We start from the raw sequence: 13,718 nt of genomic DNA on the forward strand, positions 1-13,718 counted from the left end.
AGGAAGTGTAAGGGCAGGTGTAGTACTTGTTCCGCTTACAAGGATAAGTGCCAGGAGGGAGATCACGTCCCATTCCCCTTCTGATATGTCTATCCATGGCCTCCTCTATTGTCAAAATGAATCCAAACTCAGGTTGGAGGAAAAACACCTTATATACCGGCTGGGTAGCCTCCATCCTGATGGCATGAACATTGACTTCTCTAACTTCCGTTAATGTCCCTCCTCCCTTTCTTACCCCATCCCTGACATATTTAGCTGTTTGCCTGTTCTCCATCTCCCTCTGGTGCTTCCCCCCACCTTTCTTTCTCCCGAGGCCTCCCGTCCCATGATCCTTTCCCTTCTCCAGCTCTGTATCACTTTCGCCAATCACCTTTCCAGTTCTTAGCTTCATCCCACCCCCTCCGGTCTACTCCTATCATTTCGCATTTCCCCCTCCCCCCACTACTTTCAAATCTCTTAGTATCTCTCTGTTCAGTTAGTCCTGACGAAGGGTCTCGGCCGGAAACGTCGACAGTGCTTCTCCTTATAGATGCTGCCTGGCCTGCTGTGTTCCACCAGCATTTTGTGTGTGTTGTTTGAATTTCCAGCATCTGCAGATTTCCTCGTGTTTGCTCTACCTATAACCTCTTGCTTTTGTCTCTACATGGGCATCTGCCATTTCTCCCCACCTGAGTGGGCTCTTTTCCAGCACTCACCATGATATCAGGACCCAATAATCAATGGGCCCCTCAGATGTTAAAGAGCGGCTTGGACATCAGTCACCTGGAGGCGATGGTGACTTCTTTACTGAGTTTATCATTTCCACAATGAGAATAAAAGCTTGAAAATGGAAAACTACAGTGGGAACATGGAAGTTTTGTAAACGCAGAGGTGGGCTTCATGAAGAGTGGTGACAGGAGATGATTAGTTCTGATTTGGTGGCTTCACCTTGCACTGTGTATTGGTCCAATTACTGCAGAGTTTCAATCTCCGGGGACTGTATAACCAGAGAACATTCGGTGGGACTTGGATGTGGTACTTTGAGGCCTCACAGACAGGACTGAGTAGGAGGTGTGTTGCAGTGGGAGGGGCCTGTGAATGCACAGGTAAGTGTTTTTATACTTGTTCTGTTCGCTCCACTAAACAGAGTTTGAAGTTCCAGAGGCTTTTATTCACACGCGCACGCACGCACACACACACACACACACACACACACTCGCACGCACGCACGCACACACGCACGCACACACACACACACACACACACAAACAATTGTGAGTAAGAGGACGGAGAGGAAATGGAGTGGCAGGTGGATTGATGTGAGAAGAACAAGCTAAGTCAAAACATGGAGAAGAACAAGGAAATCATTGTGGACATCAGGACAACTGCTGTTCAGGAGGATTTAAACTAATGTGGCAGGGGGATGGGAACAAGTGCAGAGAGACAGAGGGCTGTAAAATGAGGGTAGAAGCAAAAACTAGTAAGGTGAAAAATAAAAGTGGCAGGCAGCAAATCCAGGGCAAAAAGCAAAAAGAGCCACTTTTCAACACAATTGTATAAGGGCTAAGAGTGTTGTAAAAACAAGCCTGAAGGCTTTGTGTGTCAATGCGAGGAGCATTCGTAACAAGGTGGATGTATCGAATGTGCAGATAGTTATTACTGAATATGATATAGTTGGGATCACAGAGACATGGCTCCAGGGTGACCAAGGATGGGAGCTCAACATCCAGGGATATTCAACATTCAGGAGGGATGGACAAGAAAGAAAAGGAGGTGGGGTATCATTGCTGGTTAGGGAGGAGATTAACGCAATGGAAAGGAAAGACATTAGCCTGGAGGATGGGTAATCGATATGGGTAGAGCTGCATAACATTAAGGGGCAGAAAACGTTGGTGGGCGTATTGTACAGGCCACCTAACAGTAGTAGTGAGGTTGGGGATGGCATTAAACATGAAATTAGAAATGCGTGCAATAAAGGAACAGCAGTTATAACGGGTAACTTCAATCTACATATAGATTGGGTGAACCAAATTGGTAAGGGTGCTGAGGAAGAGGATTTCTTGGAATGTATGCAGGATGGTTTTCTGAACCAACATGTCGAGGAACCAACTAGAGAGCAGGTCATTCTAGATTGGGTATTGAGCAATGAGGAAGGGTTAGTGTGCAATCTTGTCGTGCGAGGCCCCTTGGGTAAGAGTGACCATAATATGGTGGATTTCTTCATTAAGATGGAGAGTGACATAGTTAATTCAGAAACAAAGGTTCTGAACTTAAAGAAGGGTAACTTTGAAGGTATGAGACGTGAATTAGCTAAGATAGACTGGCAAATGATACTTAAAGGGTTGACGGTGTATATGCAATGGCAAGTATTTAAAGGTTGCATGGATGAACTACAACATTTGATCATCCCAGTTTGGCAAAAGAATAAACCAGGGAAGGTAGTATACCCGTGGCTGACAAGGGAAATTAGCGATAGTATCAAATCCAAAGAAGAAACATATAAATTAGCAAAAAAAAGCGGCACACCTGAGGACTGGGAGAAATTCAGAGACCAGCAAAGGAGGACAAAGGGCTTAATTAGGAAAGGGGAAAAAGATTATGAGAGAAAGCTGGCAGGGAACATAAAAACTGACTGTAAAAGCTTTTATAGATATGTGAAAAGAAAAAGATTGGTCAAGACAAATGTAGGTCCTTTACAGTCAGAAACAGGTGAATTGATCATAGAGAACAAAGACATGGCAGACCAATTGAATAAGTACTTTGGTTCTGTCTTCACTAAGGAGGACATAAATAATCTTCCGGAAATAGTAAGGGACCGAGGGTCTAGTGAGATGGAGGAACTGAGGGAAATACATGTTAGTAGGGAAGTGGTGTTTTGTAAATTGAAAGGATTAAAGGCAGATAAATCCCCAGGGCCAGATGGTCTGCATCCCAGAGTGCTTAAGGAAGTAGCCCAAGAAATAATGGATGCATTAGTGATAATTTTTCAAATCTCCTTAGATTCTGGATTAGTTCCTGAGGATTGGAGGGTGGCTAATGTAACCCCACTTTTTCAAAAAGGAGGGAGAGAGAAACCGGGGAATTATAGACCGGTTAGTCTGACATCGGTGGTGGGGAAAATGCTAGAGTCGCTTATCAAAGATGTGATGACAGCACATTTGGAAAGAGGTGAAATCATCGGACAAAGTCAGCATGGATTTGTGAAAGGAAAATCATGTCTGACGAATCTTATAGAATTTTTTGAGGATGTAACTAGTAGAGTGGATAGGGGGGAGCCAGTGGATGTGGTATACTTAGATTTTCAAAAGGCTTTTGACAAGGTCCCACACAGGAGATTAGTGTGCAAACTTAAAGCACACGGTATTGGCGGTATGGTATTGATGCGGATAGAGAATTGGTTGGCAGACAGGAAGCAAAGAGTGGGAGTAAACGGGACCTTTTCAGAATGGCAGGCAGTGACTAGTGGGGTACCGCAAGGCTCAGTGCTGGGACCCCAGTTGTTTACAATATATATTAATGATTTAGACGAGGGAATTAAATGCAACATCTCCAAGTTTGTGGATGACATGAAGCTGGACGGCGGTGTTAGCTCTGAGGAGGATGCTAAGAGGATGCAGTGTGACTTGGATAGGTTAGGTGAGTGGGCAATTTCATGGCAGATGCAATTTAATGTGGATAAATGTGAGGTTATCCACTTTGGTTACAAGAACAGGAAAACAGATTATTATCTGAATGGTGGCCGATTAGGAAAAGGGGAGGAGCAGCGAGACCTGGGTGTCATTGTACACCAGTCATTGAAGGTGGGCATGCAGGTACAGCAGGCGGTGAAAAAGGCAAATGGCAAGTTGGCATTCATAGCAAAAGGATTTGAGTACAGGAGCAAGGAGGTTCTACTGCAGTTGTACAAGGCCTTGGTGAGACCGCACCTAGAATATTGTGTGCACTTTTGGTCCCCTAATCTGAGGAAAGACATTCTTGCCATAGAGGGAGTACAGAGAAGGTTCACCAGATTGATTCCTGGGATGGCAGGACTTTTATATGAAGAAAGACTGGATCGACTAGGCTTATACTCACTGGAATTTAGAAGACTCAGGGGGGATCTTATTGAAACGTATAAAATTCTAAAGGGATTGGACAGGCTAGATGCAGGAAGATTGTTTCCGATGTTGAGGAAGTCCAGAACGAGGGGTCACAGTTTAAGGATAAAGGGGAAGCCTTTTAGGACCGAGATGAGGAAAAACTTCTTCACACAGAGAGTGGTGAATCTGTGGAATTCTCTGCCACAGGAAACAGTTGAGACCGGTTCATTGGCTATATTTAAGAGGAAGTTAGATATGACCCTTGTGGCTAAAGGGATCAGGGGGTATGGAGAGAAAGCAGGTTCAGGGTTCTGAGTTGGATGATCAGCCATGATCATACTGAATGGCGGTGCAGGCTTGAAGGGCCGAATGGCCTACTCCTGCACCTACCTTCTAAGTTTCTATCAGGAAAGTGCAGATGGACCATCCCCCTCTGTGAATACATGGCTCCCCTAGGGAGGAGATAATCACGCCATTCATATCAAGGATAACATCACCTGGTCCCTTAATAACATGTCCCTGAAGAAGAATGCACAGCAGAATCTCGATTTCCTAAGGAGATTGAGGGCAGTGATGGTCCGCCACTTCCCCATCTTAAAGGAATTTTATTGGAGCACCATTCAGAGGTCTCCCTACCATCCATCGGATACATTTATCAGAAGCGCTACGTACAAAGGGCCCTTCGTACTATCAAGGATCCCACCCATCATCCAGCACCCTGTTTGACTTTCTACCATCAGGCAAGAGACACCGATGCATTAAAACAAAAATGGTCAGGATGGGAACAATATCTTCCCTCAGGACATTAGCTTTCTGAACTCCCTCATGCATTGCATTCAAAATGTCATTGGTTCATCTGTTCTGTAACTGACAACATTTAGTTTATGCACTTTGCATTGTTTATTTGTGTGTAATCCATCTGTAGATTTCATTCATACTTTCATAAGTTACTGTGTGTAATATGTACTATAGTGCTTTACACCCTGTTCAGAGAAACATTGTCTCTCTTCACAGTATACAAGTCCATAGTTAAATGACAATAGAATTGACTTGACTTTAAACACACACACACACACACACACACACACACACACACACACACACACACACTCACACACACACACACACACACACACACACACACACACACACACACACACACACACACACACACACACACACACTCATTCAAAGAAACAGGAACTGGAATTCTTGTAATATGCATCTCATGATTAAAGTTTATTCAACATTTTTAAGAACTATTTATAGATATATCCCACAGGATAGAACAATAGGCTGTGTGATGTTCAGCTCACGTTTACATCGAACCAGATTTCACTCCATGAGAATGGTTGAGGAGTGAAGCACTGGAAACCACAGCTGAAGAGGGAAATCAGGAAAGAAGAGAGGAAAGGTGCTAGGCAATCTGAGAAGAGGCATAATTACATGATCTCAATATTTGCATATCCAGTCCAGACCCAAAATTCATAGATTGGTCCTTTAAAATCCCATCCTGGCCAGGCACTTATTTCAGTTACCCCTCTTTTTGCATTTTCCTTTAAGTAAAAACCCAGCATTCAATACGGTGGCTTCACCTTCAGGATTCTGAAAGTGACACCCTGATCTTTGATACTGTATGGTCAGATGACAAATGAGATGGCTTAAATCAACCTGCAAATTTGAACTGGGATGGACCTTCAATGGGAATATTGAGGGGCAAGTTAGATGGCCTTAGCCAATCCCACTCGGTTGTTTCCTCTGTCGAAGATGGAGTAATATTCTCTAATGAAGACATCTCCCAAAATCCAGAGGTTTCCACCAGTGCCGCTAAATCCACTGTCGCAGTTGACCGTGTTAGAGTAACTGGTCTGGAAGGAAATGGAGAGCAATTAACACCAGGTCAAGTGTCCACTCAATAAATGATCATTATAACATGTGTCATTAAACCGTGCAAGGTTAATGAATGCATCCCTTGAAATTCTCATCCCCCATATGTTTGATGAATCACGTACCTTCAGTGTGTAGGCTGAGGCAGGAAGAGTGAAGTCATATCCATTGATGGTGAAGACCACATCAGGCATATTGCCAATATTGTTGCAATTTATGGTGTACTGTGAAAGAAGTGCAACAATATTTAGACCATAAAACATAGGAGCAGAACTGAGCCATTCAACCCATCCAGTCTTCTCTGCCTTTTCATCATAGCTGACTTACATTCCCTCTCAACCCCATTTGTCTGCCTTCCCCTTAATCAAGAAACTGTCTACACTGCTTTAAATATATTCACTGACATGGCCTCCACAGCCAACTTTGCCAACAACTTCCACTGATACACCACCCTCTGGCTAAAGAAATGCCTCTTCATAACAGTTCTAACAGGATATCCTTCTATTCTGAGGCTGTGTTCTCTGGTCCTAGACTCTCTCACTATTGAAAACATCCTCGCCACACTTCTTTTTAAATTTAGTGCATTGGGTGTTCATTCTGTGGCCTCACCTCCACCAGAGAAACCAGAGGCAGATAGGGTAGCCACTTTGCATAGCACCTTAATTCAAACCACAGGGATGACCCTAACTTCCGAGAAAGTTGTTATTTTAAATTTCCATCCCATTCCTACTCTGACTTTGTTTTCTCTGATCTTACATTAGTAAGACCACATCATCTAATAATTAGGTTTGTTACAGTCCTCAAAAATCATTGGTGAAATCAGTCATTTCTGATCGACAGACTTTCCAAAACTGGCCACTTCTGATGTAAAGTCATCAACGTGTATCACTATTTTAATTCTCCCTCACTATAAATGCTGGAGGAACTCAACTGGTCAGGCAGAGTCTATGCAGAGGAATGAACAGTTGATGTTTCAGGCAAAGACCCTTCATCAGGATTTTCAGCATCTAAAGACTCTCTTTTCTTTATTTCTCTCTCCACAGATGCTGCCTGACCCAATGTGTATTTCCATGCTTTAATGCTTTTACAACTAATAGAGAAAGGTTGAATGTACAATGATGATAAAACACAATCCATGGCCTCCTTCCTCTTCTGTCGCGATGAGGCCACAATCAGTCGGAGGAGCAACAGCTTATATTCCATCTGGATAGCCTCCAACCTGATGGCATGAACACTGATTTCTCACACTTCTGGAAATTGCACCACCCACACACCACTCCTTCACCATTCCTCATTCCTGTTTCCCTCTTTCACCTGATCTCCTTACCTGCCCATCATCTCCCTTTCCTGTTCTTCCCCTTCACCTTCTTCCATGGTTTTCGGTCCTCTTCTATCAGATTCCCCCTTCTCCGGCCCTTTATCTCTTTCTCCAATCAACTTCCCATCTCTTTATTTCACCCCTCTCCCACCAATTTCACCTATCACCTTGTGCCTCTTCCGTCCCTCTCCCCCACCTTCTTACTCTAACTTCTCTTTCTTTCCAGGCCTGATGAAACATTGACTGTTTATTCTTTTCTATAGAAACTGCCTGGCCTGCTGAGTTCATCCAGCGATTCGTGGTTGTTACATTGTGAATGGAGATGGTAATCCTAGCCATTTCTCACTGAGCACATTCTTTGCACAATCACTGCTGCTGGCATTTCATTAACTCAATGTGCTGTCTGTATACTGAATTTACAGCTGCCATCTGAGCACAGACCACTGGACAATCAGCCCCTACCTGGCCATAATAATTTGGAGTTGCTCCAATGCTTTGCTGAATATTGCCGATGTAATTTCCGCCAACAGCGATAAGAGAAGTTCCAGTATCAACGATGCCAGGGCAACCTTGAGAGCAAGCCACAATCTGGCCGTTGACTGTCACTCTGAGGGAGAAACATCATAGTGTTAGCCTAAAATGCTGATTTGGATTTATTGCCAAAATCAGAGTCAAATTAAACTTATTATCAAAGTATGTATATGTCACCCTGTACTGTACTACCCTGAGATTCAGTGACAGACAAATAAAGAAACACAATAGATATTATGAAAACTATCAATAAGCAAAGACTGACAAACAATCAATGTGCAAAAATGACAAATTGTGCCAATTAAAATAACTAAAACTGAGAATATGAGTTTAGGAGTTCTTGAAGTTGCGTGTATGGGTTGTAGAAGCAGTTCAGAATTGAGTCCGAAATTCAAGAAAATAATTTGGAAAATCTCGTCATCAAGCTGAAGTATTCCTTATATCTAGTTCGATTGTACTTGGACTATTGTGTTTAGTTCTCATTGCCTCATTATAGGAAAGATGAGGAAGTTTTAGAAAGTGTGCAGAGGAGATTTACCAGGATGTTGCCTGGATTAGAGAGCATATCTCATGAGGTAGGTTGAGTGAGCTAGGGATTTTCTCTTTGGACCAACAGAGGATGAGAGATGACTTGCGAGATGTAAGGAGAGGAGAAGGGGTGAGAGGGGACCCAGAACAGGTAATGGATAAAGAGAGAAGGGGAATGGGGAAAAATTATCGGAAGTTAGAAAAATCAATGTTCATGCCAGCAGAGAGGAGGCTGCCCAGATGGAATATCAGGAGTTGCTCCTCCATCCACACTGTAGCCTCATCATGACTCTAACAATTGTTTTCTCTATAAATTCTAACTATATAACTGGTTCAACTCACTGAAAGTTAATCATCAACGGCTGATCAGTGAGAGAATACCGCAGATGGAGATACCACTTACCTCTGGATCTCAATTTGCCAATAGGCCTCCTGGGTAACAGGGACCCAGTAGATTGGGCCAGTGTAGCGGCTTGAGTCAATTCCACCAAAAAGGACTTCACTTCCAGATTCACCATTTGTCCTGGAAAACAACGTTAAATAAGAATATCTCAGATTTAAACGCTCAAAGGATGTACAGATTTTGGTTAGTAAGTTGTAGGCACGATGTGTAGACACCAGAAGTGAGGTGGCACTCTCAGGCTGTCCCCAGCACATCCCTGAAACACATCAGCAAGTTTCAATATACATGCAAAAAATAAAGCTAATCTTTAAATCTTTAAAGGAATAATTTCATTAATATTGCAACAAAAACATGCATTTATAGAGTCAGAGTCACACAGCATGGAAAAGGGGCATTTACTCCAACTCATCCATGCTCACCATTTACACCAATCCCACTTGCCCCCGTCTGTTCCATGTCTTCCTAAGCCTTTCCTATCCACGTATTCAAGTCACTCGAGACCTTAAATGAGTTGTCCAAGCTGAAGTAACAATAAAACTCTGAGAATGATGGATATCTTTATCTGACTGGAGACCAAAATGTCTTCAACTTCCAGTTCAATTAACGTCATCAGCCCTGACCTGACATGTTGGACTGGACCCAGTAATCTGCTTTTTAAGTTTTCAACATCATCCCTATTTTATATTCTCGATTTAATTCCTAGAATCCCATTGAACTAAAATAAATAACCAGAATCGTCAGAAGAAGAAGGGATGTTGGTACCAACCAAATTAACATGTCACATTACAGATTCTCCGGTAGTGAAGGAAGGAGTTACAAAGTGCTAACCTTGTCAAGTAGACAGAAAAGAGTGGCTGTGAAACCAGATGCTGAGACATTATGTTGTCGAACACTGTAGTGGCTCCTTCTGCCGCAAGTGATGGATAGCCCAAGCCCAAAATACCGTCGAAATTACAGTAGGAGAAGAAACCGCCGGGTTCGGTCTCACTTAATCCAAACTCTTGTCCATTGATCACAAGGTTAGAAAGCTGGTGAGACAGATTTAAAGAGAAATTAATCAGATATTTATCCTGTCAGGCCGCACATGGGCACAGCTCATGGAGCTGCTGCCTCACAATGCCAGTGTCCCAGGTTCAAACCCGTCCTCTGGTATTTCCCGCATGGAGTTTGTAGATCATCCCCTGTGATCAGGTGGGTTCTTTCTGTCTGATCTGATTTTCTCTCATTCCCCAAAGACATGTTGATTGATTGGTTAATTGGTCACTGTAAATTATTCAAGAGCTAGAATCTAGAGGGTGTTGAGAAAGACTAAAGGACAATTCATGCTGAACTGATACATGTTCAGCATGGTTTTTGGCCCAAAATATCAACTGTACCCTATTCCCTAGATGCTGCCTGGCCTGCTGAGTTCCCCCAGGTTTTTAAGTGTGTAAAATTTTTATTCTCTTATTTTGTATTACTTATTTCTGATTAAAATTAATAAATATATATATATATACTTAGAGTAACACAGTTCTTTCTCTCCATATTTATTCATCATGTATTTCGTTGCACTACCTCTGTAAACTGAACAATTTTCATAACATATGTCGGTGATATTAACTCTGATTCTGATTCTGATATGTCGTTAAATTTGTTAACTTTGAGTTTGCTGTACAATAATAGAGAGACAAACTACAGATTACAGTAAATACATACATATATAGTGTGTGTGTGTATGTGTATATATATATATGTGAGTGAAATTAAATAAGAAGGGCAAAAAGAAGAAGTAAAGCAAAGTAGTGAGGTTGTCTTGATGGGTTCAATGTCTATTCAGAAGTCGGATAGCAGGGGAGGGGAAGAAGCTGATTTAAAGTATGATATCAACATAGTCATCTCAGATAATGATGCTCGGAAGGAGGAGTTGAGAAGAACGTGGAGGGAATTACAAAGAGTAGATCAATGCAGGCAGAGAGTTAATGGTTGTTGATGGGCCAAGGAGCCTATATCCATGCTGTATAGGTTTGTGATTAAAATCATGATTGGACCCAATTTGTAAGCACAGTTTCAACGATTGTGTGATAACCGATGGCAGGGGTCCCAGATCTCCAAATCCACAGAGGTCAAGGATGGCCTGTCCTGGGGAGAGAGGGCTGTGTGTCTGTGGGTGTGTGGGTAGGAAGGTGGTTGGAAGGAGGGAGGAACAGGGCTTCTTTCACTGTTGTTACATGGTTTGTTCAGATTGTCAAGCTCTGTGTTACTGTGGGTATACTACGTTGGCACAGGAATACATGCCCCCAGTTCATCCTTGGGTACGTTGGTTTGTGAATACAAACAAACCATTTCGCAGAATAATTCGATATACATGAATCCAAATCTGAGTATTAGCAAATATGCTTTTGGCTATAAATTGGTGAAAACTTGTCTTGAGATTGGAATTCTGTCAAATCAACTCAAAGGTCAAAGCCTTGCCTAGCAAAGCCATTCCACATCCACTCATCAGTTTCATTTATTCAATTTATTATATGTCACCATATACGACCCTGAGATTCATTTTCTTGTGGGCATTCACAGTAGAACAAAGAATTAATGAAAACAAACTGCACACAAAGATGGGCAAACAAGAAATGTGCAAATAAAGACAAGGAAAGCAACACCATAAAATAACAATAAATAAATAGTCATCAATAATATTGAGAATGTTGTATCAGTTTGGATCTCTGAGTTTTGTAGTAGAGGTATCACTGTGGTTTGAGTTATGAGGGTGAAGAGTTCACTTACTCTCAGAGTATCATATCCCAGAAAACCGGTCATACTTCCTGTCCCATACGTGATGGACAGATACTTATTATTCGTGCGGAAGGTTGAGGACTGGGATGGGTTGAATCTGTGGTGCTTCACTGCAAAGAAACATCCATTTCATCAATGAAACAAAAAGTTTCAATATATCACCCTGTGCCAAGCAAACCCCGGTCAATAGTTCCCTAAGACTCGTCAAAAGCAACACCAAGCATCGCAGGGCTGGCAGACTCCGAGATTTCCCCTTGAGCCAAGTTGCAAACATTCTACCCCTCACCAGACCAGAGCCCCAGTTTCCACCCACATTCCAAAGACATGAGGGAGACTAAGTTGAGGTCACGCTACACTGGGGGCAGAAGCAAGACAACACTTGCAGGCTGTCCGCTGCACGTCCATGGACTGTGTCATTGATGGAAGCAAAACAATTCAACATCTGTTTCAATGGTGCGACATTCATTTAACATATAATGTACATCGAGTCCCAGCAATGTCCTCATAATTCCCTTTCACACGCTTTCCAGCTTAACAACATCTTTCCTGTAGAGAGATGATCAAACCTGTACACAATATTCCAGCTGTGGCCTCAGCAACATCTGATCTTCTATACCCAATACCCTGACTGATGAAGGCCAGAATGCCAAAACCCTTCTTCACCACAATGTCTACCTGTGACACCACATTCAGGGATACATGTACTTGTATCTCTAGGTCCCTCTATTCTCTAACACTCCAGAGGGCCCTACCTCAGTGTCAGAACTGGTAAATAAGTTAATATCAATGTTATATTTTCTTACCGCATGGTGTCTGGCTGCAGTAGACTGATGGGACCCAGAGGTTGGATGAGCCAGTATCAAAGACGACAGTGAAGCTCTGTGGGGGGTTACCGATGCTGATGGCTCCGTAGTATGACAGCTGTCGGCAAAAACAAGATGTCCTTGGTTACTCAGATTAAGTGTGATTGCCTTCATAAAGACTGGAGAGGAAAGGGGAAGAAGACAGAAGTAAGAGAGGCTGGAGTGCAAACTAGCAGCTGATACGTACGTCCAGGTAAGAGGGAAGAACTGTGGGTGGGAGTATGAGCGGGATGAAATAAGAAGCTGGGAGGTGATAGGTGGAATTTTACTAATCAGAAACCAATTCACCGTGTTACCAATTTTCCACTTCTTATCACACCAACTCTTTTCCCAGCAGGAACTGGAATAGGGTTCCTCTTGTCCCCACCCTCCACCTGACTAGCTTCCACATTCAATGGATCACACCCCATCATTTCTATCAGACTCTACAGGATTCCACCACTGGACTCATCTCCCCACCACTGCTCCCCCATCAGCATTCTGAAGGGACTATTCCTTCTGCACCTCCTGTTCTTCTCTTCAAATAGGAACTCGCTCTAAAAACAATAGAAATGTTACACCATTTTCATTAAGAAGGTCAAGAGCTCCTTCACCCCACATTTCAGATCATAGCAGTCAAGGATTACTTACATCCATGTAGTTGGTCATAGGCTCCTCTGATGCCAAAGTTTCAATGGAACAAGCACCTTTGAACTTTGTGCAGGGATCATATGGATGTTTCTTGAGGAAATCTTCCAACAATCCCTTCTCCCGAAGAACATCTCGGGCAGATTTTCCTTTACGTAAAGGAACTCTGTAAAGTGGGAAATAAGTTAAGAATGTCAGCATCTGTTATTGTTCCTTGGGGAGAAAAATTAATTGCCAAAACCGTTAAGATTTGGTTAAAATGATCCTACCTGAAGACGGCATCAGAGAGCTGGATGCATACAAAGGCAAGGAGTAACCACTTCATGTTGAATCGATTGGATTCCTTTCAGAATCTGACATCGGGCTTCTGAGCCCTAATATTTATACTCAAGGAATCATTGTCACATGGACACAGATACAATCATTCCACATGAGAAGTAAATATAATTGTCCTCGTGATCAGTTTATCTTTGATAAAACACATTCTATTCAGGACACCCTTCAATATAGAAGTTGATTTATAATAAAGTATGTTAAGTGCTGTGGAATTAAAGTCTTATCACAGATAACACAATCAGAAATTAGATTAAGAACTGTTTTATCAAATGACTGAGACCTAAACAGTCCTTCCAGGTGAGGTAGTTCCAGGTGACGTAGCCCTTTACTTGTGAATCCACCACAGTCATTTATTGTATCTGGTTTTCCCATTGAGGCCTCCTCTACATCAGGGA

General features: G+C 42.6%; 1 protein-coding gene across 1 annotated transcript; it reads right to left on the minus strand.

Moving 5' to 3' along the window:
- Window positions 1-5,278: 5,278 nt before the first annotated feature.
- Window positions 5,279-13,385, minus strand: LOC140717330 (pepsin A-like). The gene is made up of 9 exons (XM_073030805.1): window positions 13,257-13,385; window positions 12,991-13,153; window positions 12,301-12,418; window positions 11,489-11,607; window positions 9,554-9,753; window positions 8,726-8,845; window positions 7,726-7,870; window positions 6,071-6,169; window positions 5,279-5,926 (listed from the first exon to the last, which is right to left on the minus strand). The coding sequence occupies exons 1-9, from the start codon at window positions 13,310-13,312 to the stop codon at window positions 5,780-5,782; spliced, it is 1,167 nt and encodes a 388-aa protein (XP_072886906.1). The 5' UTR covers window positions 13,313-13,385; the 3' UTR covers window positions 5,279-5,779.
- Between the last annotated feature and the right edge of the window lie 333 nt (window positions 13,386-13,718).

Source organism: Hemitrygon akajei, chromosome 27, assembly GCF_048418815.1.
Source record: "Hemitrygon akajei chromosome 27, sHemAka1.3, whole genome shotgun sequence".
Taxonomy (NCBI): Eukaryota; Metazoa; Chordata; class Chondrichthyes; order Myliobatiformes; family Dasyatidae; genus Hemitrygon; species Hemitrygon akajei.

Excerpts from the sequence above, each read along its gene's own strand:
- LOC140717330 (XM_073030805.1), bottom strand. The coding sequence starts at position 13,312 with ATGAAGTGGTTACTCCTTGCCTTTGTATGCATCCAGCTCTCTGATGCC. Across the intron at positions 12,419-12,990 it reads CTATGACCAACTACATGGAT|CTGTCATACTACGGAGCCAT; the intron begins GTAAGTAATCCT and ends TTTTGCCGACAG. Across the intron at positions 6,170-7,725 it reads CTCCAAATTATTATGGCCAG|TACACCATAAATTGCAACAA; the intron begins GTAGGGGCTGAT and ends CTTCTTTCACAG.